We start from the raw sequence: 20,737 nt of genomic DNA on the forward strand, positions 1-20,737 counted from the left end.
CCAAATTACGTTGTTCCTCAAAAGAACAGACATGGAAACAACCACACATTCACAGCCCAGTAAGCTGCACAACATCAGAAATTCATACAGATGGGCCCAAAACAGCACAGAAGAATACCAGAAAGCAACCTGTAACCAAAATATCCAGACACTCTTAGATACATTTCTGGATACCACATTCACTCACTGTAAAGAAGGCATCAATCTAGCAGTAAAGAACATCAACTATATATTCAGGCAAATGGCAAAAGAAGCACAATTGAAATTGATAAAAAACAAAACAAAAAAGACCACAGATGACGACTGGTTTGATGCAGATTGTAAAATGATAAGGAATAAACTTAGTACACTATCCAACCAAAAGCACAGAGACCCAAATAATGGTGAATTACGACTTCATTACTGTGAGACTTTAAAACTCTATAAACGTACACTCAGAACCAAAAAAGCCCAGTACAACAGCAAGCAGCTGACACTAATTGAGGAGTCCATAAACACAAACAACTTCTGGCAAAATTGGAAAGAACAAAAAAAATCTAAACAATAGGAATTAGCGATACAAAACGGTGACATATGGACAACCCATTTTAAAACACTCTACAACACCGTTCAAATTGACACTGAACAACGCCAAATTCATGAGAAGTTGAATGGATTAGAAAAAGCTATAAAGGACAATCAAAATCCACTGGACTCCCAAATTACTGACCAGGAGCTCTATAAGAAACTTCAAGCTCTCAAATTTAAAGAGGCATGCGGACCTGATGCCATTCTAAATGAGATGCTCAAACTCACTAGTGCAACATTTCAATTGGCTATATTAAAACTGTTTAATTTGATCCTGAGTGTAGGTTATTTACCTGACATTTGGAATCAAGGACTCATTAACCCCAATCTTTAAGAACGGAGACAAATTTGACCCTAATAATTACAGAGGCATTTGTGTGAACAGTAACCTGGGGAAGGTTTTCTGTAGTATTATAAATGTAAGAGTTCTAAACTTCCTTAATAAGCACAATGTCTTGAGTAAAAGACAAATTGGATTTATACAAAAACATCACACAACTGATCATATTTACACCCTACACACCCTGATAGATAAACATGTCCACCAAAATAATACCAAAATATACGCTTGCTTAATCGACTTCCAAAAAGCATTTGATTCTATGTGGCATACAGGACTGTTCTACAAAGTTATTGAAAGTGGTGTAGGGGGTAAAACATATGACATAATTAAATCAATGTATACTGGCAATACGTGCAGCATTAAAATTGATAAGAAAATAACATAATTCTTTAACCAGGGGCGGGGCCTTTGCCAGGGTTGCAATCTGAGCCCTGCACTCTTCAATATTTACATTAACGAATTGGCCACTATTCTAGAAAAATCCTCAGCCCCTGGTGTTAGTCTCCACAATTCAGAAGTTAAATGCCTACTCTTCGCAGATGACCTATGCCTGCTGTCACCCACAGTACATGGCCTACAGCAGAGCCTGGACCTGCTAGAGCAGTACTGCCAGACCTGGGCCCTGGCAGTAAACCCCAAAAAGACTAAAATAATGATTTTTCCAGAGAAGACCCAGATCTCAGGGGATTAGACCAAAGTTCTCAATTGGTACAAAATATATAGAGTACTGTACACAGAGTATGTCCAGAGGAAAACTACAAACAATGCATGCAGGGCAGAATTAGGCCAATATCCACTCATAATAAAAACTCAAAAAAGAGCAATTAAGTTTTGGAAACATCTAAAATACAGTGACCCCCTCTCATATCATTACCAAGCCCTGCAATGCCAAGAGCTGAGCAAAGAAAATAGTCCCCTGATCCAGCAGGTCCTGGGGCTGAGTTCACAAACCTGTTCTACTAAAGCACTGAAGCCTCAGGACCAGAACATCCAATCAATCAGGATAAACCAAATTACAACACAGTCAAAACAAAACTATATTGCTTATTGGGAAACACAAGCACAAAGCAAAATGCAGTGCTATCTAAATATTTGACCATGGTTACTGATCTAAACCTTAGAAAAACCTTGACAAAGTACAGGCTCAGTGAGCACAGCCTTGCCATTGAGAAGGGTAGACACAGGAAAACCCTGTCTCCCTGTAGAGGAAAGGCTGTGCAACCACTGCACAACAGCAGAACCTGAGACGGAGCTGCATTTCCTGACAAAATGTCAAAAATATAAAACAATTAGAGAGTTTCATTTTCTCGAATTGTTGAATGCATGGTTATTTTGACACTTGGTTATTGTTGTTACTGTTGTCCTGTTGACAATTTGATTCTCATTTTTATTTATTTTTATATTGTAAATATCCAAAATAAGCTTTGCAATATGTACATTGTTATATCATGCCAATAAAGCGAATTGAATTGAATTGAATTGAGAGAGAGAGAGAGAGAGAGAGAGAAAGAACATAAGACAGAGAGAGAGAAGAAGAGAGAGAAAGAGATACATATGAGACAGAGAGAGAGAGAGAGAGAGAAAGAGATACATAAGAGACACACAGAGAGAGAGAGAGAAAGAGATACATATGAGACACACACACAGAGAGAGAGAGAGAGAGAAGAGATACATATGAGACAGAGAGAGAGAGAGAGAGAGAGAGACATAAGAGACACACAGAGAGAGAGAGAGAGAAAGAGATACATATGAGACAGAGAGAGAGAGAGAGAGAGAGAGAGAGAGAGAGAGAGAGATACATATGAGACAGAGAGAGAGAGAGAGAGAGAGAGAGAGAGAGAGAGAGAGAGAGAGAGAGAAGGAGATACATGAGACACACAGAGAGAGAGAGAGAGAGAGAGAGAGAGAGAGAGGGAGGAAGAGATACATATGAGACACAGAGAGAGAGAGAGAGAGAAAGATACATATGAGACACAGAGAGAGAGAGAGAGAGAGAGAGAGAGAAAAGATACATATGAGACACAGAGAGAGTGAGAGAGAAAGATACATATGAGACACAGAGAGAGAGAGAGAGAGGGAGAGAGAGAGGGAGAAAGAGATACATATGAGACACAGAGAGAGAGAGAGAGAGAGAGAGAGAGAGAATTAGAGATGTGGAAAAAGGAACAAATTCAAAAACAAAGTTTCCGACCACAGTCAGCAGTATTTTCATGGTGGGATCGTTTTGTAGGGTGGAAACAAGGCCTCTAATCCAGAAGTCATAAATGAGTTAGCATATGCAGCAGTGTTTCTGATGGTGCTGAAAGCAACACTGGACTGCCAACTGACCTGAAACCCTGGCTGTTAATATGTGTCAGCCTCAACAGAGGACAATATATCACTACTGTCTGTTTCTGCTGGTTGATGTCTCTAGTACAACATCCTTACACAGGCATGTACTGTACGTTGACCCAGAGTCTCAAGTGAAGTCATCTGGGCGATTGGATATGATATTGGTATAGAATATTGATATCAAGTTTTTGGTACAGTGAAATGCCTTTCTTGTTTGCTCTTTCCCGACAATGCAGTAATCAATATCAGTAGTACGACAAAAAAAGAAATATACATGATGTGACATTGACTACTAATTATGCCTCGCGCAATGATTGTCCTGATTCCTCCATGGCAACGGTTACATCAGTGGCTGACACACACAAAAGTGGCTACATCCACTGTTATAGGCTCCTGTCTGTGATTAAAGCCAGGCTTCAGTATGGGCTACTGCCCCACATTCACACTTTCCGCCAGCCTATTCCAGCCAGCCCATTCCTCCTGCTGTTACTCCTCTGGGAGAGCTAGCTAACTAACTGTAAATGCTACGCTCAGCTCTGGCTGGAGACTATGGCGGGGCTCTGGCATCCCATATTAGTACATTCACCAAAAGTATCCAAAAGAGCTGGATGTAGTCATCACATGGAAATTGTTGGCTGGGTATTGAACTTGTATTTTTTCTCCTGTGCAGTATAAATAGGACCTGGGGGTTTTCCTGAGAAGCTAAATGTCCCAAGTTATAGATTAGTAAGACTACAAATAGGAAGTGGAGATTTTCCTGGTCAGGTCATGTGGTTAGGAAAAACAGCCATGAAGTATATAGGTCATCTGTATAAAATTAATCAACACAGGCACTAACTCATACCATCTGACACAAGTTCCCCCTGTGTTGGATGAGCTCTGTTGAATCACTTATGTTTATTGTCTCTATGACTGGTCTGGGATCAGAGTTAAGCTATACCAGGTGAGTCACGCCCCATGTATGTTATTGGGAGCCTGGGAAGTTATATGAGTCCCAGGTCAGTTTCAGTAAACAAACAGACAAAAGACAGAGCCAGGTGGGGTGAGTGGGTTAAAACTAATCCTAAAACCAGATGGCTGATCTCTCCTGGTCTTATTAGAGGGATGAGTAATTACTCTGGCTCTAGGTAGGAGTAGGCCACAGACACCGCTCTAGGATCAGCCTCCCCAAATCCTATCTATATCAATGACAGAGAGCATCTAACTGACCTTCAATCAGCGTATATAACAACTTCATCCTTCAATATAGCGACGACTTTTTTGATCAAATATGGGTAGAAGTATCCTTTTAACTTAGTATGGCTGGGGGCAGTATTGAGTAGCTTGGATGAATAAGGTGCCCAGAGTAAACTGCCTGCAACTCAGGCCCAGTTGCTAATATATGCATATTATTAGTAGATTTGGATGGAAAACACTCTGAAGTTTCTAAAACTGTTTGAATGATGTCTGTGAGTATAACAGAACTCATATGGCAAAACAATACGAGAAGAAATCCAACCAGGAAGTGGGAAATCTGAGGTTTATAGTTTTTCTACTCTTTGCCTATCGAGTATACAGTGTCTATGGGGTCGAATTGCACTTCCTAAGGCTACCACCAGATGTCAACAGTCTTTAGAACCTTGTTTGATGCTTCTACTGTGAAGGAGGGGGGAATGAGAGGGGATTGAGTCAGTGGTCTGGTAGAGTGGCATAAGCTGACCATGCTCGTTCACGTGAGAGTTAGCTTGAGTTCCATTGCATTTTTGAAGACAAAGGAATTCTCCGGTTGGAACATTATTGAAGATTTATGATAAAAACATCCTAAAGATTGATTCTATACATCGTTTGACATGTTTCTACGAACTGTAATATAACTTTTTTGACTTTTCGTCTGAACTAAGCGATCGCGCATTGAGCATTTGGATTACTGGGCTAAACGCGCCAACAAAAAGTAGGTATTTGGACATAAATGATGGACTTTATCGAACAAATCAAACATTTAATGTGGAACTGGGATTCCTGGGAGTGCATTCTGATGAAGATCATCAAAGGTAAGTGAATATTTATAATGTTATTTCTGACTTCTGTTGACTCCACAACATGGTGGATATCTGTATGGCTTGATTTGTTGTCTGAGCGCTGTACTCAGATTATTGCATGGTGTGCTTTTTCGGTAAAGCTTTTTTTAAATCTGACACGGCGGTTGCATTAAGGAGAAGTGTATCTATAATTCCATGCAGTATTAATAGTTGTATCTTTTATCAATGTTTATTATGAGTATTTCTGTAAATTGACGTAAATCTCTGCAAAATCACCGGAGGTTTTGGAACTACTGAACGTAACACGCCAATGTAAACTCAGATTTTTGTATATAAATATGAACTTTATCGAACAAAACATACATGTATTGTGTAACATGAAGTCCTATGAGTGTCATCTGATGAAGATCATCAAAGGTTAGTGATTAATTCTATCTCTATTTCTGCTTTTTGTGACTCCTCTCTTTGGCTGGAAAAATGGCTGTGTTTTTGTGTGACTAGGTGCTGACCTAACATAATCGTTTGGTGTGCTTTCGTCGTAAAGCCTTTTTGAAATCGGACACTGTGGTGGGATTAACAACAAGTTTATATTTTAAATGGGGTAAAATACTTCTATGTTTGAGGAATTTTAATTATGAGATTTCTGTTGTTTTGAATTTGGCGCCCTGCACTTTCACTGGCTGTTGTCATATCGATCCCGTTAGCAGGATCTAAGCCATATAGCCACAGATCTAGGATCAGCTTACCTTCCACAGATTCTAACCATAACCATTAGAGGATAAATGCAAAGTTGACCTTGGACCAGTTTTGATTAGATACTAGACAATATGAGACATGAGTCCATCAAAGAGAATTCATTATGACTCAACAGCAACTCTCCATTGAGACATATTCCAGTATTGCAGTGTCCAGGGGAGTTTGGCAACGTGATACATTCAAGAGTGTGAGAAAATATCTTTACCAATAAATGTTGACTAAAAACTCAGTCATTAAAATCGAATGGTTCTGAACCTGGAGGGAGTTGTATAAGTACATGAAGAAGCACTACACACAGTAATGTTTAGAGCAGCTTTTAGCCAACAAGGTTGTTACTGTTGTGCTGTCTGAATCAAATACCCCTCATTATCTAATCTGTTTAATGTTAGTACATTATTCTGTGACGCAGAGCAAAATGAAGAAATAATGATCTTTCTAAAAGTAGGGAAAAGTGTGGTAAATGTAACTCGGGGAGCTGAAATCTACACGACCACCCAGTGTGCTGTTTGTGATGTTGGGGAGTTGTTGTTGTAAGCTGGAGTTGTTGTTGGCTGACTGTCATGGATGTAAATTCGTTTTCTTACGATGAAGGAATGAGTGTGTATGTGTGTGGTTCTGAGAGAGGCCACTTGAGAGAGTGTGTGTGTGTGTGTGTGTTTGTGTAAGTGTGTGTGTAAGTGTAAGTGTGTGTGTGCGTGCGTGTGTTTGCGTGTGTGTGTCTGCGGGTGTTGACTGTGTGTTCACCTCGACTCTGCTGGCGGTTCACTATGCCCCCCAAGGTCCATCTGCGGTCCAGTCTCTTCAGATGAGCCTTGCGTCTCTTAGTAACTGATGAGGGGATGGACGGAGAAACCAAAGAAAAACAAAGAAGCGTGAACTTAAGAAGCGTATTACAAAATGAAAGAAGGCAAAAAGCCGTCGTTAGTTAGTCGGATGGTGAAAACATTACATGGAAAGCCAGCAAATAAATGGTGTCCATTTTAAGCTATGCATAGTAAATCACATGATTTGTAATAGTGCAGTAGCAAATGTTATTTTTTGTAGAAAGAATTGATATTCATTGCTGTCATGATAATCACTCCCGTGGTATTTATCGTCTCTGTCTTCGGCGTTCACGCACACGTTGCACAAGTCAAGCAGCTAAACTTCTTAAAGGGTGTGTATTTCTGGGGACTGAGTTATACTGACATTATAAAGGACGAGTGGGACCACAGATATCCTGAGGACAGTGACAGCTAGGTCATAAACACAGAGGTGTTCCCTTACGAGAGAGAAACTATCGTCTGTCGTATCGTCTGTCATTAAAAGAACAAGCCCCACATTAAAAGAGGAAGTAGTAATCATAGAAATAGAATGCATGGAAAAGGGCGCCTCCATGCATTACTCATTGCCAGGGTTGGAGCTTACAATCCTGTTCTATTCATTCTCTCTCTATGGCAATGATGACATGATGTGTCATAGAAATAGAATGAATAGAAAGGGCGTCTCCATTCATTACAAAATTCCAGGGTTAGTGCTCCCAAGCCTGTTCTATTCATTCTATTGATATGGCACTGATGACATGATGTATGGTACAGTATCATCCAATCTAGTGTCTGGAATACTGAAATCTGTTGGTCTTCAAGGTTCTCACCAAGACTGTATTCTAGAAGGCCAATCTCCGTACATAACGTTTTATGTGTCTGGGACTTTTTAAATGGTCAAGAGACATGCTACATCTTTGTGGCATAGCATCATACTAGCCCCTAGCGCACTGTACACATGGTTAGCAACTGTACAGGAGAAAATAGATCAGGGTAAATCTTCATGTTAGCCTACCCGTAACAGCTTGCTACGTCCTCTGTTCCGTTCCAGTCCCCCTTTATACGCAGGGACCACTCGTGCAACACCACTGACTCACGGTAAAGTAAAACAGCCCTTTATGATACTGTCCAACTCGTTGCTGTCTGGTGATGACTCGTCAGTATCCTCCCTTCCTTAATGCATATTCCCTAGTGGGACATTAACCAGACTTTCAGAATGGAGGAACGAGTGATGAGGAGGGAGGACCGAATTAAATTACTGTCATCTCTCCCTTCATGGTGGAGGGAAGAGGAGGAGGGAGAAACGGAGGAGTGAGGAGAGGAGGACAGAATCAAATGACTCTCATCTCTCTCTCCCATTGACCTCCTAATTGAAATATCAGATTGGAGACAGCCACAAAGGCAGACGTTATTTCGGGGTAATTCCAATAGACCAGACCTGCCAGGCCCTGTCGTTCCTCCTCAGTGAGCTAGCTACAGTCTGCTATTGGTTTATATGACAGCAGACTGGGGCTTAATGAGTATGAGGGGGAGGGTAGGGGAGACAGGATAGCTACCTGAGATATGAGATAAGCAGTGGTGTGTGAAAACTGAGTCGGCAGGCTCTAATAGGGAAGGTGTTGATAGAGGAGTGTTTTGTAGGATGGGATGTATGTATAGTATGTGTGTCTGCATTTCCTCTCTGTGTGTGCCTGTCTCAGATCCCTAGGTATTTCCAGGCTCCAGCTACATTACCTTGTTTTTCCTTAAAGGCTATCACAGACTTTCAATACCAGCCCAGTACTTACGTCTCTGTCTCTGTCTCTGTCTCTCTGTAGAGTGACTGCAGTCTGCATTAAGTGGAGCTGGGGGCCATGGCAGCTGCAGAGGACCTGTCATCACATGCTGGGATGTGGCGTGCCAGTTTACAGTGTAACAGTGCCATGGGCCAGCGCGAGGATCATAAAGCAATGTGCCTTAATGAGGGACAGGGAGAGAGCCTTACATACCTTGGTGGCAGTCTCTGACACACAAAGCATTACGGCATAATGACTACACTATACCAGGTAGTTTCCGTGGGTTACTAAAACCGATGGAAAACAGAGGTAATATGACTTTAACGGTGGGGGAGTGCATGTATGTGTGTATGTCTGTGTGTGCATGTCTGCCTGCCCGGGTGTAACACACAACTAAGGCGCTACAGTGTCATCCCAAAGCACCAAAAGGGAAGGGAGCTTGTTCTCTAGTGATGATATGTGCCCTCCAAACAATCAGACTAAACATTATTGCAAAAAAAAAAGAGGTCATGACAAAATGAGACTCCTTCGGGCAACAGACACTGGGTTCGTTACAGTGTCTGTTTCCTGCTCTGACTCTGGTCCTAGAGGTTCCCGCTGTCCAAGCACAATTAGTTGTCATACCTAAGGCCTTAGCAACGAGGGTAGTGATATTTAGCAGGGAGAATGGCCGGCGTGTGTGTGTTACCTTCTCCTGTCCTGACGGTGCTAAGTTCCAGGTCGTCTCTAGTGCCGTTCTGTGAGTCCAGGTATGTGGCCGGCACCCAACCCTGCTCCTCGGCTGTACTGACGAACCACCAACCTATAACAAAGAGACACACACACATTAGTTTGTGCAGAGCCACATGGAGACACACACACATTCTTTAAACACTATGACACAGAAAGAAAATAGACAGACACACACACAAACACGCACACACACCAGCCATTCTCCCTGCTAAATATCACTACCATCGTTACCAAGGCCTTAGGCATGACACCTAATAGTTGGGCTTGGACTCCAAACACACTTACACATGTTGATTTACACTCAATCATGGAAACATGTCATCGTTCTAGTTCCTTCATCCGCAGCAGTTTGCGAAGGATATAAATAACAATAACTGTTCTACATTCCCAAAGAACTCCAGAATTGATCGGGTGTTAGTGTTTGTCTTGGCCCAGGATTTCATTTATATCTGCTACATGGAGAGGAGTGAAGTGATGTAACCAGGGAACTTTTCACCTGCTTGGAAAGCTGCTATCATTACAAAACCACCCGTTTCAGAGTAGCAGTACTGATCATGGATCAGTTGTTCATTTTAAATCATAATGATTGAGATTATATGGACACGGAGAACCTGATCCTAGATCAGCACTCTAGGGTTAGGTTCACGTTTGAGGGACAGGGAGAGAGCCCATATGTGCCCAGAGTGCAGAGGACACTAAGGCTCAAGGAGGTAGAAGTTGTCCCTGAACCACAGATCTAGGATCAGATGACCATAACTGAGTTCTAACCTGAAACCATCAAGGGGATTAAATAAGAGCTGACCCTGTATCAGTGGAGGATTAAGAATTGACTTGAAACTCAGTCTCAACAACACAAAAATCCTAGTCTAGTACTTCGAGAGGTGTTTGTGGGACAATACATCTTTTTGATTCGAATTGACTCGCCTCTACCTAGACCTGATTGAATGCAAAAATACCTGTCGAATTGGGAACCAAACCAAACCGAAACTCAACTCCCTGACAAGTTAGCATGTGTCTTCGTGTTTTAGTTCTGCAGCGGTAGCACGAATCCAGATTCTCCGACCGTCTATTCGAAGCTCGGAGGCTCCCCAAGCATTTCATCCGCAACATGTGGGTTCAAAGTGGACTATTCAGAGTCGTAAATAGAAGCTGCCTTTCAGTGAACCTCGAAGATACAGGATCATTTACGACTTTCTGCAGGCTATAACGCACCCAGACGTACGCCATATGCTAACACACACAGGAGCACTCCTGACGGATGCAGAGATGTACACAATCACAATAACTCACACTCTCTGACAGTATGAAAGAGAAGAGAGTGAGGCAACGAGCACAACAATTGTTTTCTCTCCAATAGAGTCCAAAAATCAGCTCTTGACTATATTAACAGTCATATGGTGAGGTCCTATAATGGGGTTTGATACCACATAGTGTGCGCGCGTGCACACGCACGCGCACGCGCGCACACACACACACACACACACACACACACACACACACAAACAGCCTTGAGTAAATCAAGTCCTCACACGCCCGATTTTATGTCCCTGCAAGACACGCCAAGTCACATTGGGAAATGAGACCTATTTGACCCACATGGAAAATATGTCTGTTTACAACAGTTTCTTCATCGGAAAAAAAGAACGTTGGTCATTGGTAGGGTTGCGAAATTCCAGTAACTTCCCAAACATTCCTTGGTTTTCCGTAAATCCAGGTTGGAAGGTACTCATAACACAAGACTACTATAGCGTATACTATGTTTGAAGCTCTGAATGGTCCACCACAGTGTTTGAGGCTTCAACCCATAGGCATGGTCTAAAAGGCATTGAAGTTAAAAGTAGGTCCCACTGTAGACATCACAGCAGAGTCTGGGGTCTGACAGCGGACAGCACAGTGAGTTTGGAAACCTGTCAGAATCGGTTGGCTTCACAAAATGCTAATAACGCTATGCAAATGATGCTATGCTAATGTTTAGCCTAGCAAAAATGCTAACGTTGGACTGACTGTAGAAGCATAGGTTCTCCTCAGTGCTAACTGCCAACGTGAATTTGACATTGTGACATTGATGCTATGCTAATTCATTATTATGCTGCTGTAGGCTAGCTAGATCCTAGACTGAAAATATGTTTTGATGAATGGCACTCAACACATATAGCAGTGAGATGAGAGGCAGCACGGTAGGGCCCTCCTTTCTTTTTTAAAGTCCTACAGTCAATGTGTGAAACATGCTCCCTCGTTAAAAATTGCCAATACCATACAAAACACATTCACTTTTATTGTGCCAACTCAATGGAAGTTGCCCATAGTTTTAGCAAAGAGACTTTATAGATCAGGTTACCGCAACTGTTCAAAAGGAAATAATCCACAACCCATCCACCTTTATGGAATGCGTCCATAGTTCAGCAAAGAGACAATTCAGGAGCCATTTTCTTCAAAAGATCACCTGACTTGACAAGCGGAGGATATACAGTCTCCTAAATCCCTATGTGACAGGGTCCTGGTGAGCGGCAGCCATTATCAGCTGCATGTGTGAGCTGCCACGGCGGTGTATCACTGCCTACCTAGAAGGGGCAAATAGAAATAGGTCACGGCTGTGTGCGTGTCTGCCAGCCTCTCCCAGGCTGACAGACACCACAGGGCTTTGACAAGGCCCAGCTCCCCTATACATTCAGCTCCCAGGCTGACAGACACCACAGGGCTTTGACAAGGCCCAGTTCCCCTATACATTCAGCTCCCAGGCTGACAGACACCACATGGCTTTGACAAGGCCCAGTTCCCCTATACATTCAGCTCCCAGGCTGGCAGACACCACAAGGCTTTGACAAGGCCCAGCTCCCCTATACATTCAGCTCCCAGGCTGGCAGACACCACATGGCTTTGACAAGGCCCAGCTCCCCTATACATTCAGCTCCCCAGGCTGACAGACACCACATGGCTTTGACAAGGCCCAGCTCCCCTATACATTCAGCTCCCAGGCTGGCTTTGAGACACCACAGCTCCCAGGCTTTGACAAGGCCCAGTTCCCAGCTCCCAGGCTGGCAGACACCACAAGGCTTTGGCAAGGCCCAGTTCCCCTATACATTCAGCTCCCTGGCTGGCAGACACCACAAGGCTTTGACAAGGCCCAGCTCCCCTATACATTCAGCTCCCTGGCTGGCAGACACCACAAGGCTTTGACAAGGCCCAGTTTGCCTATAAATGCAGTTCTGGAGAAAGTCAGATGTGGTAAAAGAGCAGAGAAATTAGAAACAGAAAGGCTGCTGGATCTCATCACACATAGACAGTTACCAGAGTGGAGAGAGACTGTGAAGGAAGAGAGAAAGAGAGAGACCAGAGAGAGAAAGCGAGGGAACGTTCTCATATGTTCCAACCAACTACTGTCCGTGTGTCAACATTTTCCAGGAAACTCACTCTGTCCAACTGCAATATGGACAGAAGCTGGTTCTTTCTCTTCTCTCTTCTCTCTCTCTTTCAGGACAGTTGTTAGTAGGAAGTTAGTTGGCGTTCTCTCTTTCTGGCCGTGCCATTGAGCCTCCAGACAGACAGAATATAAACACTGTTTTCCCAGAGAAGAGAGAAGACATGACCCTTGCAGAAGAGTCAGGGTCAGGGTTTGCCCATTCACACATTGGAAGCCAATTGGCTTGGCGGCTCAATTAGGCTCCTAGAGATGTATAATGGGATGGAGCTGTTTACGTGGCATGGTCGGATGTTGACCATGTCTGTTGTGTCTTTTCTGTTTGTTGGCGGGGTGTGTTGTGTTTTGTGTGTGAAAACATTTGAGAAAACATTTCACATAGCCTGGGGTGTTCGAGCGGCCGACGCGACTGCCTCTGGATAACAAGTACTAACGCAGCGAGCGTGGGTTCAAATCTCACCCACCACTTTAGCAATTCCTCTCCTCCTATAAACTTCTTTCTATCTATCCCATCCAATAAACAAAGAAAACGTGTTTCTTTTCTGGAGTGGGACAGCCACACCACCTAATGAGTTAATCATAAAATGCTACCAGAGCTGTCATTGGAGGCATACATGTCTTGTTTCATTACAGTGGCCAACATGACCATATTACCTCAACCATGAATGTAATAAGCATTGCTGACGGTCAGTTATTTTAAATGGCTATATGTTCTAAAATAGCTATATGTCTTGCTTGACTGTACTGCACGTGTATGGAATACATTACAGTGCAGGTGGACAAGAGAGAGACTGAAGGGGAAATCTGTGATTCAAACAACATCAAATAAGGCCATGTTTTCCTCGAAAGGTTATGAATCTTAGAACATGGAAAATGTGGGAAAAAAAGTGTCATTCTCCAGCAGGGGTGAGACGCGGGCGCGGGGGGGTTAGGGGCAGCTGTAATAATGAAACAAGCTAAAAAACAAGACATATAAAGGGTGGGTCGTCTAATCAACTGCATATTGACCACCTTCTGAACAGGCAGTAGAGTAGAAAGTAAAAGGGGATGGGCTGTTGTTTCAACAGGTTTCAGTCATCATGGCAGTGTTATTGGTTGTGTGTGTGTGTGTGTGTGTGTGTGTGTGTGTGTGTGTGTGTGTGTCCACTGGGCACTTCCCCGTCCAAAACCACCACAGAACCTTTCCTTTCACTTTCTTTATTTGGCCTGATGGAAACCGTGCTTAGGCTGAGTTCACTCGACCTCAAACAACGCAGTAAAAAGGCATTTAGAGGAATACGTCATTTCCTGTCTAAGTATGATCCGTTTATTGTACAGGTGCCTCTTGTCAAAACTAAATCAGACCACTTTTTAGGCAGCCTTTGACTATAATAAACACTAGATTCTGGGTCCGGGTTGTTTCCTGACAGAAATGACCCAGGTTGATCTACTTAATCGGATTCATGATGTGGAACTAAAGATAACTATCTTAAAAGGTCAAACAGTGAGAGCTGCAAAACCTTCTTAACAATGACAGTACTCATGCTGGTTTAACCCAGACATGAATAAGTAGTTTAGGTTGGGTTTAGCAGAGTGGAGTGCTTTCTTCCGCTTTCCCTCTCTCTCTCTCTCTCTCCATCTCCCCATTCACTAAGTGAGAATAAGGTCACATGGGAGACAAATGCTATAGTAATTGTGCAGAACATACTCATCATTGGCTGGTAAACGCCTACTAGGAAGAGAAAGATGGAGATAGAGAGAGTGGGTGACAGAGAGAGAGAGAGAGAGAGAGAGAGAGAGAGAGAGAGAGAGAGAGGGCGATAATTTAAAAATAGAGAGAGAGAGAGAGAGGAGAAAGAGAGAGAGAGAGACAGGGCGATAATTTAAAAATAGAGAGAGAGAGAGAGAGAGAGAGAGAGAGAGAGAGACAGGGCGATAATTTAAAAATAGAGAGAGAGAGAGAGAGAGAGACAGAGTGAGAGTGAGAGAGAGACAGAGTGAGAGTGAGAGAGAGACAGAGAGAGAGAGAGAGAGAGAGAGACAAAGGGTGATCATTTAAAAAGAGAGAGATGGAGAGGGAGAGACAGAGAGAGTGTGAGAGAGAGTGAGAGCAGTAGGGAGCTACAGTGAGGGATACACGGAGAGAGAGCGAGAGAGAGGGAAAGAGAGAAAGAGCGAGAGAGAGGGAAAGAGAGGGCGAGAGAGAGAGAGGGAAAGAGAGGGCGAGAGAGAGAGAGGGAAAGAGAGAAAGAGCAAGAGAGAGGGAAAGAGAGGGCGAGAGAGAGGGAAAGAGAGAGCAGATGTTTGGCCAGGGCTTCAAAGCGGGGAGTATTCCAAGCACTTCCCCATCCAAAACCACCACAGAACCTTTCCTTTCACTTTCTTTATTTGGCCTGATGGAACGGAGAAATGGGACGGGGCTATCAAAACGTTTCGTCAAACGACACTTATTTCAAACGTGCCTTTGAGGAAACCAAGGGATCCCGCGATGCGATTGTGTTACTCATTTCATTGCTTTGCCATAATGAACAACAGATCTGACATGTGATACGAGCTCTGAGTTGGATGCGGCTGAGCCCGACTCAGGAAGACAGAATATCGAATTGAACCACAACGTGCGCTTTCTGCAGAGTAAGCAGAACTAAGGGACACAGAAAGCTGAGGCTTAAAATAGAACCATAATAATTACGGAGGCTCGGGAGGTCTAAACCGAGACTGGAGAATCAGGCCTGGAAGGCAGAGTCTATTCTCATCCTTGTGTCTAATCACACAAACCCTGTGGTGAGGAAGATACTGTATAGGTTGCAAGAAAGTATATACGTAATCAAATCTTGAAGCTAATACAGAACGAGATTATACCATTTTTTATTAAGTGTGTTTGTATTTTACCTCCTTTTTCTCCCCAATTGCGATCCAACTATGATCTTGTCTCATCGCTGCAACTCCCCAACGGGCTCCGGAGAGGCGAAGGTTGAGTCATGCGTCCTCAGAAACATGACCGGCCAAACCACGCTTCTTTACACCCGCCCACTTAGTCAGCCTGCAGGCGCCCGGCCCTCCACAAGGAGTTGTTAAAGCGCGATGAGCCAAGTAAAGCCCCCAAGGCCAAACCCCCCAACCCGGACGACGCTGGTCCAATCATGAGCCGCCCTATGGGACTCCTGGTCACGGCCAGTTGTGACACAGCCTGGGGTCGAACCCAGGTCTGTATTGATGCGTCAAGCACTGCGATAAAGTGCCTTAGACGGCTGCGCCACTCGGGAGGCCTGAACGAGATGATTTAATTAGGGAAATTGGATTAAAATCCCATCAAGACCTCCAAGTCGATACAGTATATGATATGATAAACGCCTAGTTAGGCCTCAGGGATATGATTTTGTTGGATGGGATCAAACGAAGAACAGACAAAATCCTTCTAATGACATCAGAGTCTTTTAATAACAAGTTCCTTTGAACACATTTTCGTTCCCTTTAGTGTGAACTTTGTTTGAAAAGCTGGTGTAGCGGATTGGCAATGTAAAGAGACATAAAACATCCTAGAAAAATCACCCAAGACAGGATACATCAAAGCATCGTCTGATCATTCTAACTGAGGGGAAGTTATGAGGACACCTGAATCCTTTAGCTGGTCGGTTCCTTCCTAGAAAGTCACCGTTTTTTTTTCGAGGTCCCAAATCTTTATTGACAATGTCTAACGGGGCGGTAGACAGAGGAACTCACATCCCACTGTGGAGATTGTGTTACCTTGCTTTAAGTTTTCATAAAACATGGGGGTTTGGTTACTGTTAGCTGTGTTACAAGTGGAAGGGGATAGCGTGTTGGAAGGAAGTTCATTAGACCGTGTTGTCTAAATATCACACTCAGCATGCCTGTGCTAAGTCCCCAGTCCTTGAACTGCTGTGTGTGGGTGTGTGTGTGCGTGCGTGTGTGTGAACCGCTGTGTGTGTGTGTGTGTGTGTGTGTGTGTGTGTGTGTGTGTGTGTGTGTGTTTGCGTGCGTGCGTGTGTGTGTGTGAACCGCTGTGTGTGTGTGTGTGTGCGCGTGCGTTCGTACATGCGTGTGTGTGTGAACCGCTGTGTGTGTGTGCGCGCGCGCGCGCGCGTGGGGGGGGATTGTGTTCAGGGTTTGGGTTACGGGTTAAGGTTAGGATTATGGTTAGGGTTGGGTTAAGGAAAATAGCATTTTTTATTTAAATACATTTTAGGTCACCCCGAGGATAGAAGAACATAACATGTGTATGTGTGTGTGTGTGTGTGTGTGTGAGAGACCCATCTCAAAGCTTCCTTCCAGCTAAGTACCCCCTGTGTCATGCTTATTGAAACAGGCTGGCCATTTCAAAGCAGTGGAGGTGCGGCTAACACTAAGCTAGCTTTAGTCATGCATATGCTAATGGCAACAAGCTCTATTTCAAAAACCTGTAGGTTAGTCTTTTGGCCAGCTACGACCTTTCATGTGACCCTATCTATACAGAAGATTCTAAAGGGCTTATAGGTAACCTCTCTGTTGAGTCGATTGACGTAGATTAGCAACTCTTGTGCCTCTGGGTGAAAAGCTACGCTAACGCTACGGGTAGCATGTATAGTATGACTGATAGCCAGCTACGCTATCTGTTGGCTTATAAGTATTACTTCCTGATTGAAGCTGGATATCCATTTTAACAGCCTGACCAGGACATCCTTTAAGCAAACCCCTCTAGTGCTAAACGCTCTTTGATTGAAGCTGTCTGTCCGATTTGATTGCCTAGAGGTGAGGCGACACAACTTTTAAAGGAAGTTGTAGGATCTACATTTGAGCGAGTTTTGCTACAGCAGGAACATAATCATGCAGCAGGAAATTAGAATTATTATATGGATTATAAGTAATATAATACATTTACATTTTGTAGGGGTTGATACATTTTTCGTAAGGGAAAATCAAGTCTGATATTTCAAAGTGGAAATTACAGCCTTTTTAAACCTCAAATACAATACAAGGTTCTGTACGGAAAGTTATCCTGCAACAGGGTGATCAAATTCATATCTTACATCTGTATGGCCTCTTGTGTGTGAGGCCTTGTCTTCAGCAGCCCTCTGGCCAAGATTCTGACAGTTTACAACCTTATCGGCGTGACTGAAGTCAGAAGAGCAGGCTAGGCTGTCCGTTTCAAATGTAGCCTCAAGGTGAGACTAGCGCTAAGCTAGCTGTAGCCTGAGTGATGGAGTGTAAGATTTGACACAAATGGAGTTCCTCCCTATGGAAAACTTGGCCCAGTGCTTCCCCCTACTAAAGCTGACCTACACAGGGCCCCAGGCCAAGGCAAACAACACCCACATCCCGGACCAGCCAAAACTCAGTCAAAACTGGGTAGATTTCAGGAAAGAATATGTGGGTTAGTGGGGGCTATGCCAAACTAACTTTCTCCGCTGTTGGCACAGCAGGCAGCGAGAGAGGGGAGGTGGGGGTGGTGTGTGTGTGCGTTTGAGCCTGTGTGTGTTTATGCGTGCGTGTTTGCATGTGCATACATAATTTCACGGATGTGTGAGTACATGACCATGTGTGTGAATGTGTGTTTAGGCGGGTTTCGTACGGTAAGAGTGCCTAAGCTCTTTAGGACTATGGTGACAAATTCCCCCTTCAACCTGGCAAAGTTCGCATAGAGAGTGAGGCGAGGGGCAAATGTCTTCTCCGGCTGGGCTTGTGGGCTGAGGGAGCGGCACAGTAACCCAAAGGGATCTTGTTTGCTGCATAGCATCACAGTCCTCCTGCAAGATCCATTAGGCCAGGGTAAGCACACAGAAAATAGGGGAATTTTCCATATTCAGCCACAGTATGGAGCCACAGCATGGAGGCCCAGTTGCATTGATTAACCAGTCATTTTCATGAAACTATGGCATCAGATTTGTTAGCGTAGGGTCAACAATAACAGTGCCAAAACTGAACAAATTAAGACCGACCAGTCTTCAAAGACAATTTTATATAATATACATTTCATATCATTCACCTACAGTTGAAGTCAGAAGTTTACATACACCTTAGCCAAATACATTTAAACTCACAATTTTCTCACAATTCCTGACATTTAATCCCAGTAAAAATTCCCAGTCTTAGGTCAGATAAGATCACCACTTTATTTTAAGAATGTGAAATGTCAGAAAAATAGGAGAGAGAATGATTTATTTCAGCTTTTATTTCTTTCATCACATTCCCAGTGGGTCAGAAGATTACATACACTCAATTAGTATTTGGTAGCATTGCCTTTAAATTGTTTAACTTGGGTCAAACGTTTTGGGTAGCCTTCTACAAGCATCCCACAATAAGTTGGGTGAATTTTGGCCCATTCCTCCTGACAGAGCTGGTGTAACTGAGTCAGGTTTGTTGGCCTCCTTGCTCGCACACGCTTTTTCAGTTCTGCCCACAAATTTTCAATGGGATTGAGCTCAGGGCTTTGTGATGGCCACTCCAATACCTTGACTTTCTTGTCCTTAAGCCATTTTTCCACAACTTTGGATGTATGCTTGGGGTCAATGTCCATTTGGAAGACCCATTTGCGACCAAGCTTTAACTTCCTGATGTCTTGAGATGTTGCTTCAATATATCCACATAATTATCCTCCCTCGTGATGCCACTTATCTTGTGAAGTGCACCAGTCCCTCCTGCAGCAAAGCACCCCCACAACATGATGCTGCCACCCCCGTGCTTCACGGTTGGGATGGCGTTCTTCGGCTTACAAGCCTGCCCCTTTTTCCTACAAACATAATGATGGTCATTATGGCCAAACAGTTCTATTTTTGTTTCATCAGACCAGAGGACATTTCTCCAAAAAGTATGATCTTTGTCCCCATGTGCAGTTGCAAACCGTAGTCTGGCTTTTTTATGGTGGTTTTGGAGCAGTGGCTTCTTCCTTGCTGAGCGGCCTTTCAGGTTATGTCGATATCGGACCGGTTTAACTGTGGATATAGATACTTGTACCTGTTTCCTCCAGCATCTTCACAAGGTTGTTTTACTGTGCTGTTGTTCTTGGACTGATTTACACTTTTCGCACCAAAGTACATTCATCTCTAGGAGACAGAATGCGAACCAGACTTGTGGAGGTCTTGGCTGATTTTCCTTTGATTTTCCCATGATGTCAAGCACAGAGGCACTGAGTTTGAAGGTAGGCCTTGAAATACATCCACAGGTACACCTACAATTGACTCAAATTATGTCAATTAGACTATCAGAAGCTTCTAAAGCCATGACCGTTTCTGGAATTTTCCAAGCTGTTTAAAGGCACAGTCAACTTAGTGTATGTAAACTTCTGACCCACTGAAATTGTGATTCAGTGAATCGTAAGTGGAATAATCTGTCTGTAAACAATTATTGGGAAAATGACTTGTGTCAAACTATAGTTTGTTAACAAGAAATGTGTGGAGTGGTTGAAAAACAAGTTTGAATGACGCCAACCTAAGTGTTTGTAAACTTCCGACTATATCATGATGATAACAACTTTGCAGGAAGCACAATAAACTGATTGCTCAATATAACTTCTGGTCACACATGCAAGTGACGTTTTTCCCATCTGAGGCCTCTTCCCTCCAGACTCTCTGTGATTTCCCATGTCCAAGGAATGACCAGGACACTGGCCCATACATGCCTCCATGCCTCCTTTTCTCCTCCTCTTTCCCTCCTTTCAAGAGGATTCTGGCGTGTCCACCTCCTTGCCCTTCCATAAATCTCCCTTTACTAGATAGTAGCTCGTAAATCTCACAGCCAAAACTCATGACATCAGCACACACCCACCAAACATACACTCAAAGGCACACACACGCGCACACAAACACATTGTACAGTTTCACGTGGCGATACTGGCATCGTGTTGACACCATACAGGGGAACAGCCGGCGTTGAACTAGAGCGCACGGGGCCGATAACTTCTCGCAGTAGGGGTAGGGTATAACAATAACACTCGGGATTAGAAACCCTATCGAGGTAAACAGTGCGTGATGCAGGAAAAATGGATGTAAAGTGAAGTAAAGTGAAGTAAAGTGAAAAGTAAA

At 43.6% G+C, this 20,737-nt stretch overlaps 1 protein-coding gene across 4 annotated transcripts in view; it reads right to left on the reverse strand.

The window, feature by feature from the left end:
• LOC112230108 (SH3 and PX domain-containing protein 2A) overlaps positions 1–20,737 on the reverse strand; it is a 120,658-nt gene that overhangs the window by 19,142 nt on the left and 80,779 nt on the right. For 2 of the 4 annotated variants that reach the window (XM_042310950.1, XM_042310949.1), the window contains 2 exons: positions 9,282–9,395; positions 6,760–6,843 (listed from right to left, as the gene is read on the reverse strand). In XM_042310950.1, the coding sequence (XP_042166884.1) occupies positions 6,760–6,843; positions 9,282–9,395 (198 nt within the window). The remainder of the gene's footprint in view (positions 1–6,759; positions 6,844–9,281; positions 9,396–20,737) is intronic. The other 2 variants (XM_042310951.1, XM_042310952.1) reach the window with 1 other exon arrangement.

Source organism: Oncorhynchus tshawytscha, linkage group LG32, assembly GCF_018296145.1.
Source record: "Oncorhynchus tshawytscha isolate Ot180627B linkage group LG32, Otsh_v2.0, whole genome shotgun sequence".
Classification (NCBI taxonomy): Eukaryota; Metazoa; Chordata; class Actinopteri; order Salmoniformes; family Salmonidae; genus Oncorhynchus; species Oncorhynchus tshawytscha.